General features: G+C 37.8%; 1 protein-coding gene across 1 annotated transcript in view; it reads left to right on the top strand.

Moving 5' to 3' along the window:
* Positions 1-17,798, top strand: part of PPFIBP2 (PPFIA binding protein 2) — a 101,355-nt gene that overhangs the window by 57,131 nt on the left and 26,426 nt on the right. The window contains exons 5-8 of the mRNA XM_027881815.1: positions 15-128; positions 8,553-8,684; positions 14,237-14,416; positions 15,763-15,855. Of these exons, the coding sequence (XP_027737616.1) occupies positions 15-128; positions 8,553-8,684; positions 14,237-14,416; positions 15,763-15,855 (519 nt within the window). The remainder of the gene's footprint in view (positions 1-14; positions 129-8,552; positions 8,685-14,236; positions 14,417-15,762; positions 15,856-17,798) is intronic.

The raw sequence follows: 17,798 nt of genomic DNA, 5'->3' as shown, positions 1-17,798 counted from the left end.
TGCTCAAATTACAGGTGAGTGTTCTGACAGACCAGGTGGAAGCTCAAGGAGAGAAAATCCGGGACTTAGAAATCTGTCTTGAGGGGCATCAGTTGAAGCTGAATGCTACAGAAGAAATGCTTCAACAGGTAAAAATCTGGATTGCAAAGCTGCTTCTTGCATAATGTTCTCCAGCGGAGGGGTGAACATACATGGTCAGCTTGTCTGCATGTGTGAGTGCCTTTGGCAACAAAATAAAACAGGCATTAAAAAAATGCCTGTTTTATTGTTCTTTTGCTGCTTTGCACTTTTTTTTTTTTTTCCCCAGTGAATGTTTCTTTGTTTTCCTGTTGCAGAAAAGTTTTACTGGCTGGTTGCATAATACTGTACGTGGCAGCATGTAAAATGAAACTATTGTGTCTTATTTGTACTGTGCTTATTTGGACATGGCTGAGTAACTGGTTAGACAGGTTAAATGTATCTAATATGTGTAGGAGTTATGGAATGATGAAGTTTAATTTAAATGTCTACTGTTTTCCTATGACTCTGAAGTTGAACAAGTAGCAAGTTGAAATGAATTACTCTAACAAATTCTGTTCTATAACCATTTTTGCTTAAGAGCTTTCTCCTTATTTTGATATAAGAAAATTAAGAAAATATAAGAAAATTTCTCTTTATTTCAATTGACACTTTCAGACTCTTTGATGTTCTATGTTGAGGGAGCAGAACAAATGATAAGTTAAATATGTTTAATTTCATATGTAACTACTGAGCTTGCAGGTCTGTTTGATGTGAAAGAACTTTCACGTTTTTAGAGATGCAGATCTTCTGTTAATACAGTATATAGATAAAAAAATAGATCTGAAACTGTAAATGACCTTCAAAATCTATGCCAGAAATTTCCAGAATAGATACTGTTCTTGATAAACTTAGTTCTTCCCACACCAGATTTTTATTAAAAATTTACTATGTTATGTGAAATACACAAGTCTTTCTAAGAACTGATCAAAGCTTGAAATTATTATGAAGATCGTTGTACATATGTGTGTATAAACAGCAGCAGTTTCTATAAGATAAACTTGTATCCTAAACCTTTGAAATTACAACTCTCAAAGCTTCTTGGGAAAAAAAACCCTTTCATCTCGCACAACTTTTGCAGCCCAAAATACTTCTGACTGGAAAACGGTTTTATTCTGAGGGGACATTTATAAAAATGCAAATGGTGAGTGCATTTAGTTTTCCAGTGAAATCTGAAGTGAAATTCAAAGATCAGTAATTATTTGAGTTATGAAAATCTGTTTTCAGACTTCAGGAAGGCATTCACAATAGAATGCAGAAGCTTCCTGTTTCAATTTAAAAACTAGATAGTTGTTCTGTGACTTCTGCTAAAGCTGTTTATTGTTCCTCTGACTTCAGGGTTTTTTTTTCCCTGATAGTCTTCTGAGGAAACTGTGAATTTAATGCCTTATTTAACATAAAACTGAAGCATCTGAAAATAGAATATAATGCTGAACATACTTTGTTGTTTCAGTGAAAACATTTGCATCTACTCATCTGGCATTATGCATGTGCATAAACTGCTTACAAAGCTGATCCTAAGGGGATAATCTACAAAGGACTGTACTAAAGCTAAATAAGTCAGAGAATCTCCAGATATGTTTAACATAAACCTTAAATCTAAATTTTGAGATAACTCTGAATGGCTGTAGTTGTTGTTTCTCACACAGATTATATCTCCCAGTAGAGAGTGGGTTATGGGAAACCCAGGTTAGGTTTCTCAACATCTCAACAGTCAGACAAGTTCTACATTTATTAGGGCTCAGCAGAGGGTCCTATTTATTATAATTTATTTTGAAGGTTCTTTTCTCAGTTCATCTTGTTGAAAAGATTACCCTCTACAGGGAGTAAGTTAAGATTTAGAGAGAAGAGAATGATCTAACTGTGTCGTGATTATGACATTCATGTAAGATATGTGGCCAGTAGACCTTCCTGCAGACCATTTGTCAAAAGTAGAATGAGTATGTGGCCTCAGGGGCTTCAACAGATGGATTTGGGGGAGAGTTGGGTTCAGATTTTCTCAGCCAGCAGTGAGAAAATGTCCTGCTTTTCAGAATGACTTCTATTACCTTCCTGAGGGGTTTGTAAATTCAGTTTTATTTCATGGTTCTGCTTTTTTATTTAAAATATATTGAATTCTACCCATTTTTGTCTTTGTGAACTTAAGTTAACTGTTTCTTCTAAATGGAAAATGGAGCAATAAAGATAATTGCCCCAGCTTGAAAAGTCTTCTATGTGTATTAGTAGAACTAAACTAACTGCAGTATGGATAAGCATATTATTTACTTAATATACCTGAGTTCAGGATAAGTCCTGTCTTTTTAATTTTGGGAACTGTAAGAAAAGTGACTCTTAATTAGTTCTGTGCCCAAAATGCTGCAATAAAAACAAAATTCATAAACTTTAATATAATTTAATGATGATACATGGCAGTTCCACAACAGAAGGGTTATGCAGTGCTATCCTGAAAAATATTTTTTGCTGAATCTATGCTAGCAGAGACTTGTTCTCTTTGTCAGGGTGGGGTTACTGGCTAAATCCTTCTGGCTTATGATTTATGCACAGTTGTTTTGAACCCTGCTACAAAGTGATCATGGAACCACTTCTGAGACAGCAGCTAAAACAGAATTTATACAAATAACATAAAATGGCTGTTCAGCATTTTGGGTGGGCATCTTGAATGTGGAATAGTAGCAACAGATACTGCTGCTGCTTTGAAGAAAATCGTGATTCTTCATTGATCTAAGAGGATGGTGCAACATCCCTTAGTCAAATCTGAACTTTAAGCAGATAAGCTGAGCCAATCTAAAGGTTGCTGCAACAAAAAGGAGATCTCATTCTTCTTTCATTCTTTTCCCTCTTCCTGACCGTGTGCCTCTGCAACTGATTTGATACTGGTGTGCTCACCAAACTTTTTCCTCAGTACTGGGAGAAAACTAACTTGGAGTTTAAAAGGAAGGGGATGTTTTTTCTGCTAGGTGAGTTGAAAAGGTCAAGGTGTGGCAGTGGAGAGACGAGTGCTTGACCTAAAAGTTTATGGAACCACAGCCAAAGAAAGTATGGCTCAGCAGTGTTTGAGAAGCAAGAGAATCCTGTGTAAGAGAGGCAGAGGTGCCCTAGTGTGCCACAGTTACAGATAATGCAGGCATATGATGCTTATGGTGTCAAACTCAACGGTTTACTTTTGTAAGGATACTTTTTCCACTACAGACTGTAATCAAGAAAAGTAGTTTTCACCTTGAAGGTGTTTGCATTTTCTTTCTTCAAAAACAAAGCAGATCTTTCGAAAACTCCAAGTCAATGGCAAAACTTCAGATCCCTCTTTTAAATATAATTCTTGTTTGGGCCAAGAAACAAGGTCATCCTTCATAGTAAATGGTAAGAGAAAATTAATTTTCTGGAACATGACTGGGAGCAACACAAAAGCTTGATCTCATTGAATTACCTTCCAGTGGTGTCTCTGTCTTGCCACTAATTGTGTAAATTATATGGAAAAGCTGGCCTGTGTGAATAGTTACCTGCATTTCCCCTTAGCACATTGTAATGAATATGTAAAAAAAAAAAAACAAAAAACAACTTCCTAGAATTATCCTATGAAAAGAGTTTATGTCGTGACAGAGTCCATTTCTAGTATATTAACAGCTTTAAAATGTAAAGTTACAGCCAATTTTAGGAAGCAATGACGTATATGTGTCTTATTCCAAGTTTCTTTGTGGCATCACTTAAGAACTTTCATCCAGTCAATTTAAGAAAGAAATATATTTTTTCTAAGAGAAAAAAGGATATTGAACATTATTAGCCTTGGGGGAATCTCCTGTCAACTTGCTATAGAATTGGAAAGCAGAAATAAATTTTGCTTTATAAAGTTGGCTAAATTGCCCCATAGCAGAAAGTACCAGTCATGCCTAATGTAAACACATCAGTGCTATGAAATCTATGCTGTCAGGCTTGACAGCTGTGTTAAGTCAGTTTGAAAAGTGAATTTTCTCCATACACAGATTTCACCTCCACAGTGCTTTTACATGCATTTTTTGGTAATTATCGTAAGATTATTTAGTTACCTCTTTGCTATTCCAGAGCTGCATTTGATTTATTTAATAGATACTAATTCCCATTGAAGCTCTCTGGCATAAAGGATAAAAGTTTGTTTTGCCAGTGAAAATACTGATCTGTGTGGCAGTGTCTTTCCTATAGCTGATCTGTACCAAATCCTAGATGTGGTTTGACCCTGACCTTCTGCCTTCCAAATTTCTGACACATAATTGCAAGATGCAATTCAAGGGACTCTTGTTGCATAGTTGTGTTGTGTAAACTCAGTTTTGTCTTCAGTGAATTATCTCACGATGTACAAAGCACTTGGTTTTAGGATTCTTTCTACCTTAAAAAATAAACAAACTGAAATGTTTGAATGCTAGCAGGAGTGAATTTCTTTTCTTGTGTCAGTTTATGTCCCACTTCTGCCTGAGTGCAAGGGCCAGAGAAAGGTGTGGCAGACAGTGCCCTGTGTGGGGCACAGTGGAGGATCTTTTAAAAAACAGTGGATTAAAAGAATGCAGGGAGGAGCTGTATGAGAGTAGGAACTTGAGTCCAATGCCATTTCACGTGTACCTGCTCTGGTTTTGCAGTTGTCTTATACTCAGGAGAGCCAGAATCTTGTCTTGGTTGCTGGGTATAAATCTGGTGTGTATCTGTTTGCTTCTCAGGAACATTGCTGGCTGGCAAAGATCATTCCTTCAACTTTCAGTTGCCTGAGTTATCTGATCTTAGATGAATTTCAGCACTTGTTTATAGCATGCAGTAACTTCTTGCCAGCAGCTGGCTTACTGTTTCAGATTTTGAAGTGTGCTCTGTGCTGCTCTAGTGTGAGCTGTAACGTTTTCAGAGTGTTTCTCTCAAGTTGTCCAGCTTATCTATACAGGTGAGCATTCCACTGCTTTATTATTTTGAAGCTAACGTAGGCAAGAGTCTGCTGGTCAGGCAGATTCGAATTGGCAGTGCAGTGGGAAGTTCTGTCCTTTCCCTTGCTTAACTATATATTGGGCAAATGATGAATTGGAGGGCTGTAATTGACTGACTGCTACAAACTTGCACCATTTCATGGTGATTACACATGTACATTTCTCTCAGCTGTGTTTTCAGCTAAGCAAATATCTTATTTCTACCACAGCTGACACACAGCACTTGAGAAGTGCAGTCCTCATTAGTGGTGGTTCTGCCTGGATGTTGCTTACCAGGTAGGTCGGTTGGTCTGTCTGTCTCAACTCTTGTAATAAGGGTGAAAAGTAAGGAATTTTTTTAATATTGTATTCTGTATGGTGCACAAGTGCAAAATGGGATCTTTGGGGGTTCTTCCCTCTCCCCCCCCCACCCCCCCCACCTTGAGTAAAATCTTATTTATGGTTTCTCGATCAGTGTATGGCATGATTGTTTCTTCTGCTTTGTGAAGAGCTAAATATGCTGGAATTTTCTGTGCTTGCAGCTAACAGCCTAGAAAAGTGTAGGATCCTCTTTTCAAACTGTTTTCTGTCATGTTAAATTTTATAAGCTGTTTTATAAGAATTATGTATTTCCAAGACAATAAAATGTGAACCTGAGAATTACAGCGTGTGCTTCAGTTTCATTGGGAATATTGGAAAAGTTGGTTAAATATTTTAGAAGTATATAGTGTGAATTTTAAAAATACATTTGCATTTGGAAATGGTTTGCTATTCCTTGATCTGTCTGGTACATGCATATTGTAGCTTCTGCATGACTCATCTTTGTAATTATTCTACTTAAAAATAACTTTTATCCCTTGATTTTTAAAATTAAAGGTTTAGTTTCAAATAAAGAACTTTAAGAAATTAAATGAAACTTATAGTACATTTTAAAATTAAAACTAAAAAGAAGTATCTTGTTTCTAAAGAAGATTCCCTATGATATGTTCTATTTCTGTTCTGTATTTCAGCTCTTTAAGATCCTCCCAAAGCTGCTACAGCCCAAATTACCACTTTGCCTGTCTTATACTATCTTTTTTGCTTTAAAATCAAGAACATAAATTTGTGTTTTCTTTTCTTACAATTGCATATTTATTCTGGCCGAATTCAAGTTGCATGATACCACTGAAATACACTATAATTTCTCTGTAACAAAATGGGTCACATTCTTAATGAGCTGTTCACTGTGAGCATCTGCTTGAAGATGAAAATAATCGCTTCCAGATGGTACCATTTCAAGAGGGGACATTTACTTTAAACGGCACTTGCTTTTAAAGCAAAAGTTAGATTCTCTAGATGCAAAAGAAATCGTCAGCTGTTTTAAATCAGTGTAGCTCCATTGAAAACAAACTAGGGATAGTTAGCTGTTTTGTCTATTTTAAGTCACAAGTTTTGTGCCAGTTTACTCTAGCTGGGAATCGGATTCTCCGGCTTCAGAGTAAAATTTTGTTAGAGCTGATTAAAAAAGAGAAATCAGCTGCCTTCATTCTCTTAGACCAGGTGGTGCCTTCGTGTTCACATGGAGCTACTGAACTTGGAATGAGAGCAGTGAGTGTGTATTGCTCTCCATTGCATAACTAAGTGTAATTTAGGAGTCTATACAAAAAAATAAGAGTAATGCCAGATGGCACATTCAAAGCATAGATCTTTTGTTAAAAATCTCTAGAGGGATGCTGTGTCTCCTTGCCTTATTAAGGAATCTTTCTCTCATATCATGGAACCTGTCAGTGTCCAAAACAAATTCTAAGTGTTGTTTTAGTTCAGCACTGAATAGAGTCTGTCCACAGGGCCAGAGCTTCCTCATCCTGCTACCCTTTCTGATGTTCAGTGGCCTTATTTCATATCAAAATTCTCATTTAACCTGCAATAGTCTGCTATGTCAACAGCTGTACAGAGCCTGTTCCAGTCTGGACTGAAATGTGCCTCTGAAATTCATGCAAGTTGGTGTTTTTCTGGAAGATAGAGGAGTTATTTGTAATTATAATTGCAATTTGCAATCACCTTTTTAGAAAGGTGATTTCATTAGGTGACTGCCTCTTACAGTTTCTCAATAATAATAATAATAATGAAAGTCGGCACAATATCCTTTGCTGATTACTGCTTGATTTCATTCAGAGAAGGGAAAAAAACAAACAAACCATGAGGCTACATTTTTGTTTATTTCCCTATCCATACACAAATATCATTGCTAATGTCAGCAGGAATGGGCATGGCACTGGGAGTAGTGGTGACTTGGATAATCAGTGTTGCAATGCCGATGCAGGTTTAGTACTATTTTTAATTTGGGCAGTATTTCCCACCAGACTAGACCAATTCACATGGAAGGAAGATTGGGGTGCAAAATAAACCTTAGCTATTTAATTTTTAAAATAACCTTTGTGGCTTCCTTGGCTCCAAGCCACGGTCTGCAACACACTGTACAGTTTGTGGGAGAGAAAGAGGTGAGAAAAGGGTGATGGACAAGGCGATTTCTAAACATTCAGTAACATCAGCATAGACCCAGATTAACCATGGCACCTTCAGTTAAGTCACTTCCTTGTAATTCAAAGCAGAATCAGCTGTGATTCCTCATTGTGTTTCATATGATCAAAACACTTAATGTGGTTTATGAATTACTATAAACATTTGTAACCATTTAGAAACCAACATCCTTTTTAAAAAATTAATTAGGCACTTGGAAAGTTTAGATATCAATTTTTCAGTAAGGCTTAAACTCCAGGATTGGAGTTTTTAGAGACCAACATGAGCATTTTTTATATATACAATAAACAGTTTGTTTTGGATGATTTTTGGCATTGGCTTTCTTGAAAATTGAAAGATGCAATGAAGGTGTGAATATTGAATGATTTCCAAACACAGTGAGATGACTCCATCCAAAGTATGTCTCCTCTGCAATCTGAAAAACGAGCCTAGGGCACGAAAGCAAAAGTCAAGGCCAGTTGTTTCTCCTTTTCACTGTTACTCAGTTTAGAGATTCCCTTTTAGTTCCAGTCAGGACATACCAGTTTCATTCACTGCTTTTCCCTCCACAGTGGGTAGCCTTCAAAAGTTACCAAGTACTACATGGTGTAAGCTTTCAAGTACTATTGGTGTGACTGCAGAAGCATTGCTTGTCTTTGTTAATTCGGTATTTTTGTTAGGGTTCTCATTCTGTAAGATATCCTTTATTGAATAACAAATGACAAGGTCTACAATGTAATACTAAAATATAGCTTTGTCTGATGGGTATTTTAGGAAGACGCCAACTATTTTGTAATGTGTCATTATGTAGGTTTGTGTTTGTTCAGCCTTAGTATTGTTCTCGATTTCATGTCTTGTCCGGGGATTAACTTTGCCACACATTTTCTTGAAATAAGGAGTGGGGCACAGTGGTTAGTGCTTAACACAGAAGAACATTTAGATGAAAATAACTGGAGCACTTGAGAAACACACAGTTCAGCTGTGGGGTAGGGACTTCAGTGGGGGCCTGCCAATAAATTACATTGTAGTCTGCCAGTGTTCAGATAAATAACTGGAGAAAATACTCTGCTTTGCATTCAGGAATTGCTGAGTCGCACATCGCTGGAGACACAGAAATTAGATCTAATGGCTGAAGTTTCAGACCTGAAGATTAAGCTGGTTGGTATGGAAAAGGAACAGAGTGAATATGAAGAGAAACAGAACAAAGCTGAGGTGAGTTTTGGTTTTTTCCTTAGCTTATTTTAATTTTTTTTCTGTCACACGTCTATGATATGATGTCACACAACTGAGCTTTTGAGCTAGTCAGCATGTCATAGGATTTTCCATGCTTACAGCACAGCCTGTATCATTGATCCTATGAATTGAGTGAGGAGTGTGATCATGCAGTTCTGGGATGTGGTTTCTTTCCCCCTCTCTCATTATACTTCAGAGTTTGCTGTTTGGCTTTAATCAAGACAGAGTCCCTTCCAGAAGCATATATTGCAGTTGATGTTCACTTAACCCTTTCCTTTCCACAGGAGCTGGCCTGGCATTCCTACCAGAGCTCTTTCCTTGTTTATGTGGCAGAAAAGGCTGTCAGCTCAACAGTATCAGTGGTGCTACAGGCACTGAGATGATCAAACTTGCATATTTTAATGCATTTGTGGCACTTGGGAGGGAAAGACATGGGACAGGGCATTTGCCTCAGATGAGTGTTTTCCCTTGTGGTAACATGATAAATAATGGAAAAAAAAAAAAAAAAAAGTCACGGACTGGAGACAATTCCCTTCAGTTGTGGAGAGTTCTGGACATCAAAGGAGTTTTGCTTTTTGCTGTGTTGGTTAAGAAAGACAGTATGAGACATACTGAATGAACATCCTCTGAACAACAGCCATTTCATGGTAGTGAGTAGCAGGTGGGAGCTGGGAAAGAAAGCCATAGTGGAAGAGAGTAATTCATACAAATTACCATGTGTTGCCTGACTCAGTGGTCCTGTAATGGGACCAACTAGCAGGAGAGGATTACCTGGAAAAGAGGGATTACATTGCTGACTGAAAAAAAACCAAAAACTTTGTTCCATATTGACTTGGGAGAATTTGAAATCCAGGCAGACTGTTTGTTCTCCATAATGTTGCTAGTGGAATATTTGATAACTGTGCATTGGTAATTTACCTGCACCAACATAATACATTTGGGGTGTGTTTGTTTTCCCACTTAATTTATTCTCTGAAGTTTTCTTTAGAGATCAAAAGATAACTTAAAGAGAGGAATTTCTGGCAGAGCTTGCAAGCCAGAGAGGAACCAGCTGCTGCTTTTCCCGTCTGTGGCCCTTCTCATGCTCTTTCATGCATAATTGTCAGTGCCTTGTGTACAGAAGGTCTGAGCACTTTCATAGTACCTGAAAATCTGAACAGGTCTGAGCAGCTCGTAATTGCTGCAGATGGGAGCCTGCTCCCAGCAGCTGCCCTCTAGAGAGGCATTCAGCTCTTCTCATGACATGTGGAATACCGGGATGATGATGCCTAAATAATTGCAGGACATGCACAGTCAGCCTGACTCCTGGAAAGCAGCAAAGCTTTTGGGTGCATTTTTATTGACAGGACTTTTGAGTAGCCTGTAGGTCTGGTCCTGTGATGAGGGTGACCTATGAAATTCTTCTGCCACTGCAGCAAGGTGTGTGTGCCCCCTTGATGGAAAAGTTGAGCTTTATTGGCCTGGAAGCCTTTGTTCTATTGCTAAGTGATAGGGCAAGTTCCTGCTGAGATGGAAAAGCATTCTAATCTGATGGAAAAGATGAGAATCGTTGTGTTAAGTACGTGTTGAATTATTAACTACCTCACGATGTGATTAGATTTCTGGCCTGTTGAAAGTCAAAAATGTGTGTGTGCAAAGCAAGGAGAATGGGTGTCGTAGGCAAAGCTGTGGGAAATAAACAGCAATTTTGGTTTGCTTGTTGAGATATTTGTATCATTATTTCAGATCATCCTGAATAAGCATTAATCCAATTTATCAAGGCAAACAGGGTTTTTTCCAAATAGGATGCTTATTTCAATTCTAATGCTTTACCGCTATTTCAGCTTCATTTCCTGTAAATTATACTTATTTTTCAATACAGACACAATTTCAAACATCAGAATGAAATTTCGTAATAAGTTTTCTTTATTAGACTATAGCTGCTTAAATTTGGTAATACTTTGTTCTCCTAAACTTCTTGCCTCCTCTTTCTAGTGAGTATACCACTTTGACATGCACAAACAGTCTACCTGTGGTTTGCTCTTGTTCGTGCACACACAGGTGTGTTCTGATCACCTCATTGCTTCAGAGTGAGACAGTTTTCGAAACTGACATGTGATCAAATGAAATTAATCTTGCTGTAACTGTATCTCTGCACATCATGGCCACTGCAACATGCTCTTACAGTGTGTAATGCTTCAAATGAAATTGCAGTTAGTTTTTTTTATATGAGTGGAGCAAAGCTGTGGTTGGTAGAGCAAAACCCTTTCTCATGGACTGCAGCTGGCCAGTTGCTGCTTCCAAAACTGAGTTTAGGATTGACAAACATGATCAGAATAGTGATTTGATGGATTTACTCCTATCATTTTTTTCACGTAGATGCATGTGTTACAAAGGTATCCAGTAATTAAACCATTTTAAATGGCCTGTTAATTATATTTCATGGCTGACCATGCTATTTCTAAATATAATAATAGGTTTTCAGAAGTTTAAAATTAAATGTGGCATTGCAGAATAACTCAGCTAAACTGTGTTTGCTCTATATTCTAATTTTGTGTTGGCTTATTTCACAGCACCTGTTTCCAGTCACATAGGCTTTATCTATAGAATTATTTTTCTGGTTGTGTTGGGAGGAAACAAAGCAAATTAAGGTATCCTTCTAAGTATGAGCAAGTTTTAATGTGTCAGATTCATTTCACTTCATCTTGTGCAGCTGTCATTTGGGTTGGGTTTTAGTTAGCAACAAAGAGTTTATCAAGCATCTCTAACCTCCTTTCAAAGGTATTGATTTCACACTGAATGCCACTTGTCTCTGGTTCTCCAAAAGCACATACTAAATTTAAAGTGCCATTTATTTATATATATTACACAGAGGCCAGGGGAATAGCTGCTTGTAAATGGACTGTCTCACTCTTGGCTTTGCTGTTCTACTTTGTCTTGGCTTTGCTGTTCTACTTTTTCCGCAGTAATGCTTTGAAGGTTTCTGAAGTCTCACCTGAGGGGTTTGTGCAGCTTTCCTCTTACCTGAGAAACTTCAGAAATTTTGAAAATGTAGGGTTTTCTTAATGTAGCAAGGTATGAGTGAGGGGCATTATCAAATGATTAATGGCAGCCCAGATCCCTGCTCTAAGTGTGGACAAAAGAGACTTTGTGTCACTGTCCAGAGACTGCAGTAGCAATTGCCCATTTCAACTTGCCTCACAGCCCTTCTTCTGTCCTACTGCTTTCTTTTTTAGCATGGGATGAGTGCTGTGGTTTTGTCTAGAAACTGTTGGCAAGTATTTTGTGGCTCTTGTAACTTCTGATTTAAATGTCTAGTGCAAACTTACTTGCAGTTCCAAAGAAACTTAAGTCAGTGAGCCACTGACTCTGACGGGGGAGTTTGGTGTTTTGTCTCATCTGAATCAAGATGTCGTATGTTAGTGTTAATAAATGTTTATGCTGTGAAAGAATCTCAAAAATGAGGAGCCTGTCCTTCCTTGAAAATAGAAAGAACTGTAAAGGTACGTAATGCAGCTGGAGTTCGTCTGTACTGTCAAGTTTGCCCTGAGGAAAGTCTGTGTGGACACAGAGTGTTTCCCATACCCATTTTTAATGTGAGGCAAAAGAAAAGAATTGCAAGTCGACAGCAGAAGGACTTCTGAACTCCCCCATGTTGCCACAGCTGGAGCAGCTTTCAGTTTGTGCTCAAAAGTCTGTGCATCCTGTTTGAACAGGAACAGAGCTTCGTGTGCGTTAACAGTGTTTGTGTCAAAGACGAGCACAGACTAACCCTTGGTGCTTAAAAGAAAGCAAAGGAGTTGGATGTGTGTCCTGACAATTCCAATCCCCAGCTAGTACTGCTCAGTGAGGTACCTGATTGTGGAGATGATGGTAAAAAAAAAAAAATAGAAACAAAATCCAAGTATGGAAGATGTTGTGGATAGCATCTGAATTGTACAGACAGCTAGTAGTGTAGAGGATAACTGGAAGCATGTTCTCTTAGTGTCTTACTATGTTGCTGTAAAATGGCTCTTGTGTCCATTGAATGAATGGTATGTTTTCACCTTGGGGAGCTGTCCTTAACATGTGCAGCCCTGGCAAAACATGCCAGCCTATAAAAGACTGGATATTGCAGAGTTGATCTGCTAGGGACCAGTATTCTTCCTACATTTTTTGATTATTTATGGAACTACTCCTCATTTATGTGACTTAAATGGATGTTGGATGACAGAGGATTAGCATCAGACATTGTGATCCCAATTGACAATAATTTGTATAGAGTGAAATATATGTAACTGTTCTTCTGAATTTCATCTTGAGCACAGTGCCCTTAGAAAAGTACTTAAACGTGTGAAGTTCTCATACCTAACTTTGTACATACGTTTTGTACATCTTTGTGAATGTTTAAAGTTGGCTGCAGATGCTGATGTAGTGTGAGATTGGTTGTGTTAATACCTGCCTGGTCAGAATAGTGTCCTGTCCATGCAATAGCTGTTCCCTAGATTTGAGACTTGATTCACCAGAGAGCTGAGGTTACAGAATGACTGGTTTGCATTGTAATGAAAAAAATTAAAAAAAAAAAAAAAAAAGTCTGCCATTTTATCTGTTGGTCTGTCCACTAAAATCTTTTTCACTCTTTTGGGAGATGGATTAAGCTCATCAAATTTAGTCCACTTGAGAAGACTAAAAAATCATAAAACATATGTTATTAAATGTACATGAAAGCCAAGAGAAAGGTACTCCCAACTTGTAATACCTGAGAAAATACCCAGCTATATTTGCTACAGAGTTTGGGGATTTAGGTGCAATGTGATATAGATTTTAATACTTGACTTTGGTTTGCTTTCTGAGCTGGCTGGTTTTTTGTGTGTATCATTGATACACACAAATCCAAGAAGCTGACTAGCAAATTGACACATTTTAAAGTAATTACTTTTTCTTCTGTGGTATCCTTTGACTTCTCCTAACTATGTTTCTTAACTCCTTCTTATGTCAAGATCCAACCCAGATAGCAGGAGAGGGAATGGAGTTATTTTTCTGCCCCATGCTAGACATGGAAACATAATTACTTTACTAGTAAATTCTGTGTATGAATTGTGAAAAATAGGTTATGGCCCCAACTGAGCATGTTGCAGTTTCTTCCTAGTTGGATGATTTGGCAGTGAAAATGAATGTAATCAAATCCCATTTCAGCAAAAGTGTACCTCTGAGCCAGCATATTAAAACATGTTCCAAATTTTCCTTTATTTGACTTCATGTGACTGTAAAAGCTTCCAAAAATGAGGAACCAAATTCTGATCTTAACTTCAGAATCAGAATCATGAAATTGTCTGGAATGTAGATTCTGTTCCATTTAAACTATAGCTTTGTGCAATATTCCGGTTTTATACTCTTTTGCATATGCTTTATCACAAGGGAAACACATTATGTGTCTTTTTCTGGTTTGCTTTTGCTGTGCTTCATGTATTTCTTGGGCTGCAACTACAAAGATGTCTTCTTTGGATAATATTCTTTCTCACCTGTCTTTTTTTTGTGTCTTTTTGTTTTTCCCTTTCCTCCCATGTTTTCAGTCAGTAGTGAACCTGATCAGTGACCTACAGGAGCAGATGTGTAGACTGCAGCTGGAAATTAATAGTAGAATCCAAGAAAGAAAGTCTCAAGATAGGAAACCAGACTTGACACCTAATGGTCCTCAATCTGGCCCAAGATCAGTAGAGACTCTGAGCCAGAAGAATTGTTCTCGGTGTGATGTACGAGAAGTACCCCTTGGCAGAAGCCTGTGTATTGCCTCTTCTCTTCTCCTGCACAAACTAAATCCCACTAACCAGAGAGCTATGTTGTGAATGTTTGGCATTAATCTTTGCGACTTTCTTTAGCAAAGAGTGAGAGTGTCATAAAAATTACCAGAAAAAAATCCCACCCCTGATTACTGAGACAAATTTGGTCACCAATGATCTTCTAAAACACAGATACCTGTAAGACTCAATCACCCCTTTCAGGTTTTTTTTTAGTTTCTGTTTTACTTGTAAGTCTGTAATGTTTGTGTGGTTTGGAGTTTTTTTTGGACTTTTGGGTTGAGATTTGTCTGATGTGCAGCATGCCAGCATGGTTTGATAGTTTGCTACTTTTCCTTATGATGATGTCACCCCAGCTGCGCTTGATGGTGCGCCCTAACCAGTCCTCTGAACACAGATTATTGAATCCTGAATATCTTAAACGCTTAACACAGGTATAAAAGAGCTTCAGCTCAGACTATCTGACATGTATCCTTTCTTTTTCTAATGATAATGTCAAAGTGAATTAAAAGAACCATAGTAAAAATAATCTGCTTGTATTTTAAAAACAGAAAATCCAACACCTTTTTTTTTTAAATCCCTGACATTAGCAGTTACTGCTTAAATTCACTGAAGGTAAAATGATACTGTTATGCCTGAGAAAGACCATTTTAATATTTGTTTTTAAATCAGATTGCTTTAGTTGCCTTTAAAATTTAGTTGTTTCAAATTTGAATCACCAGAACTCATAAGTAATGTCCTTATATTGTGAGGGAGCTTTTCAGTAATTTCTCTTGTGGGTTTTTATTACAAAAATAACTATTTTGGGTATGATGCCTGTTTTGAAAATAGTGCTGTTGTTTCTGAGCTTGCCTCTGTGCAAAACTGCTGAACGGAATATTAGACTACAGGACAAGCTGCAGATTGGAGAAATAATCTGAGAGTCAAATCTGGGAGTCATTCAAAATAAATTTTAATGTAATCCAAGATATTAATGTGTTTGTTTAATGTATATACTACACAGGAATTCCGAAGTTGGGTTGCCTCCAAATTTTTCTTTTCCTTAGTTCATTTAAAGACTTTTTGTTTTGTCAGAGCTCCATTAAGGATTTAATAATATTGTCCTTCAGAATGAACAGTAAGATATAAAGAAAAGGGAGAAGGGACATGTAAGGGACAACTTCTTAGACTGGTCACAGTTTTTCGTGTCGTGGTTCAGCATATGTTACTGTGTGTTTCATGCATGATCTTTAATTCAGGACTATGAAGAATTAATATCTGCCAGAGAAATCTCAATTTTAGCTGCTGTTCTTCCTTTGCAGGGTTTGCTACAGGAACTTAGGCACCTCAAAATTAAAGTGGAAGAACTGGAAAATGAAAGAAATCAGTACGAGTGGAAATTAAAAGCAACTAAAGTAAGCAGAATAAGCATTTTTTAACAACAGACATATTTCAGCTGGAAAGGGATATGCTCTACTTCTATTAGTATTACTGTCCTTACATTTACCTTGTGTCAGGGTCTACTATGAAGTAAAGTTTTCTCTAACCATCTTTGGAATAAGTATTTTGGTTTGAAGGTTTTGTAGGGGGTTTTATGTGCCTTTTACTCCCTCCAGTGCAATTTCCAGTCTCCTACCTTTTTGTAATTCTTATTTTAAGAAACCAAGAAAGGCATTTTTACTTGCAAAGATCTGTTCTGAGTAAAGACCTCACTGAAGGGTTTCTTTCTTTTATTTGTGTGATAGTTACAAACCTCTGTGGAATATACTTTCCAGGCTGAAGAGAAGAGACATGCAAAGTTTGTTGGGTGTTTGTTTGCTTACTATGGAATTTGTTTTCATAGATATTAAGCCCAAAATACACCATTAGATCATCTGCTTTGACTTTGTGTATATCAGAGCGCATGGCTGCCTTACCCTTCAGTTGACCTTAAATCCTGGAAGACTTTTGGATTGTAGTCTGGAGAAGCTCAACATCTAAAGCATTTCATCATTTTCCCCAGAAATTAATTTTTCTAGTTGAACATTCTCACTGTTATTTCTAGTTTGAAATTTTGGCCCTTCTCCACTACATTAAAAAACATCTTATTATTTTTTCATGTTGAGATGCCCTTTGGTGATGTAATCTCATCTCTTTTAATTCCTATAATCCTATAATCCTTGTTCATACGAATTGAGTTGTGGTTGGATCTTGGAGAAGCATTTCCAATTATTAAACTGAGTTTTATTTTTAATACTTGATAGTTTGATCCAGACATGGCAAACAGCTATTATTTGTATTAGCATTTTTTTCTTTTGAGAATTCTTGGATGAGTAATGAAATGTTGCTATCATGTCTTTTTTTCCTATTAAGATAATAGCTCTTCTATCCATGAAAATGTTTTCTCTGACATGGTGGATATGAACAGTCTTTGGGAAAATATTTTCTCAAGCAGTGTGTGGCCAGCTGCCAAGACAGATAGAGATTGTAGAAAGTGGGAGCAGAATGAAAATAAGAAAGAAGAATCAAAAAACCCACTGAGTGAGAGAAGATGCAGGACTGGAAAGGAAGAAAAGTACAAGGAAAGAGAAAGGAAACAGAAAAATTGTCATAGTTCTGATTTTAGAAAGGAATTTTGCCTTTCCTTTCCCCTTCTTCCCCTCCCCCCCCCCCCATGAATGCTGTTCAAGAGCAATCAAGTGAACAAAAGAGTCGGCCTGGGTCCTAACGACCAAAAATTAGTCTCCTGGCAACGAAGGGGGAGGAGTTAGGAAGAAGGCGAGGTTGTGGGAGTTCAGCTCGGGAGCAGGAGGGAAGACTGCAGCAGAGAGGAGAGACTGCCTGGTTTCTCCTTTGTCTTTTTTTTCCCTGTGGGAGCTCTCTGCAGAGCTGCCGGCTGATTGCAGTCTTGGTTCTTTTTTTTCACCGCGGGACCTTCACCGAGTCGTGAGTTTTTTTTCTTCCATTGGGAGAACTTTCTGTTTCCCTTCCCCTTCCCCCTCCTCCCTTGCCACCCGGCGGAGACCAGGGATCCCACAGCGCCGCCCGGTGACGAGCGCTGGACATTGCAAGTTCCACTCCTCTAGTGATCCAACAGCGCCACCTGGTGACTACTATAGAACATTACAAGTTCTGCACTTTTGATAACTCAACAGCACCACCTGGTGAACGGTATAAGACATTGCAAGTTTTTACATCTCCAGTGACGCGACGGCGCCCCCTGCTGACTGTGGCTGGAACTGCACCAAAGAGTGCTAAAAATTGAACTATTTGATTTTCTTTTTTGCCGGTTTTATCGGTTTTGTTCTTGAAGGGGATTATTGGTGGGTATAGGGGTATTGTTTGGTTGTTTTACTTGGTTTTTTTCTTTTTTTTCCCT

This window comes from Empidonax traillii, unplaced genomic scaffold, assembly GCF_003031625.1.
Source record: "Empidonax traillii isolate 1590-97213 ecotype Southwest subspecies unplaced genomic scaffold, ASM303162v1 scaffold95:size1152806, whole genome shotgun sequence".
Classification (NCBI taxonomy): domain Eukaryota; kingdom Metazoa; phylum Chordata; class Aves; order Passeriformes; family Tyrannidae; genus Empidonax; species Empidonax traillii.
This window is presented reverse-complemented; position numbering and strand designations above follow the sequence as displayed.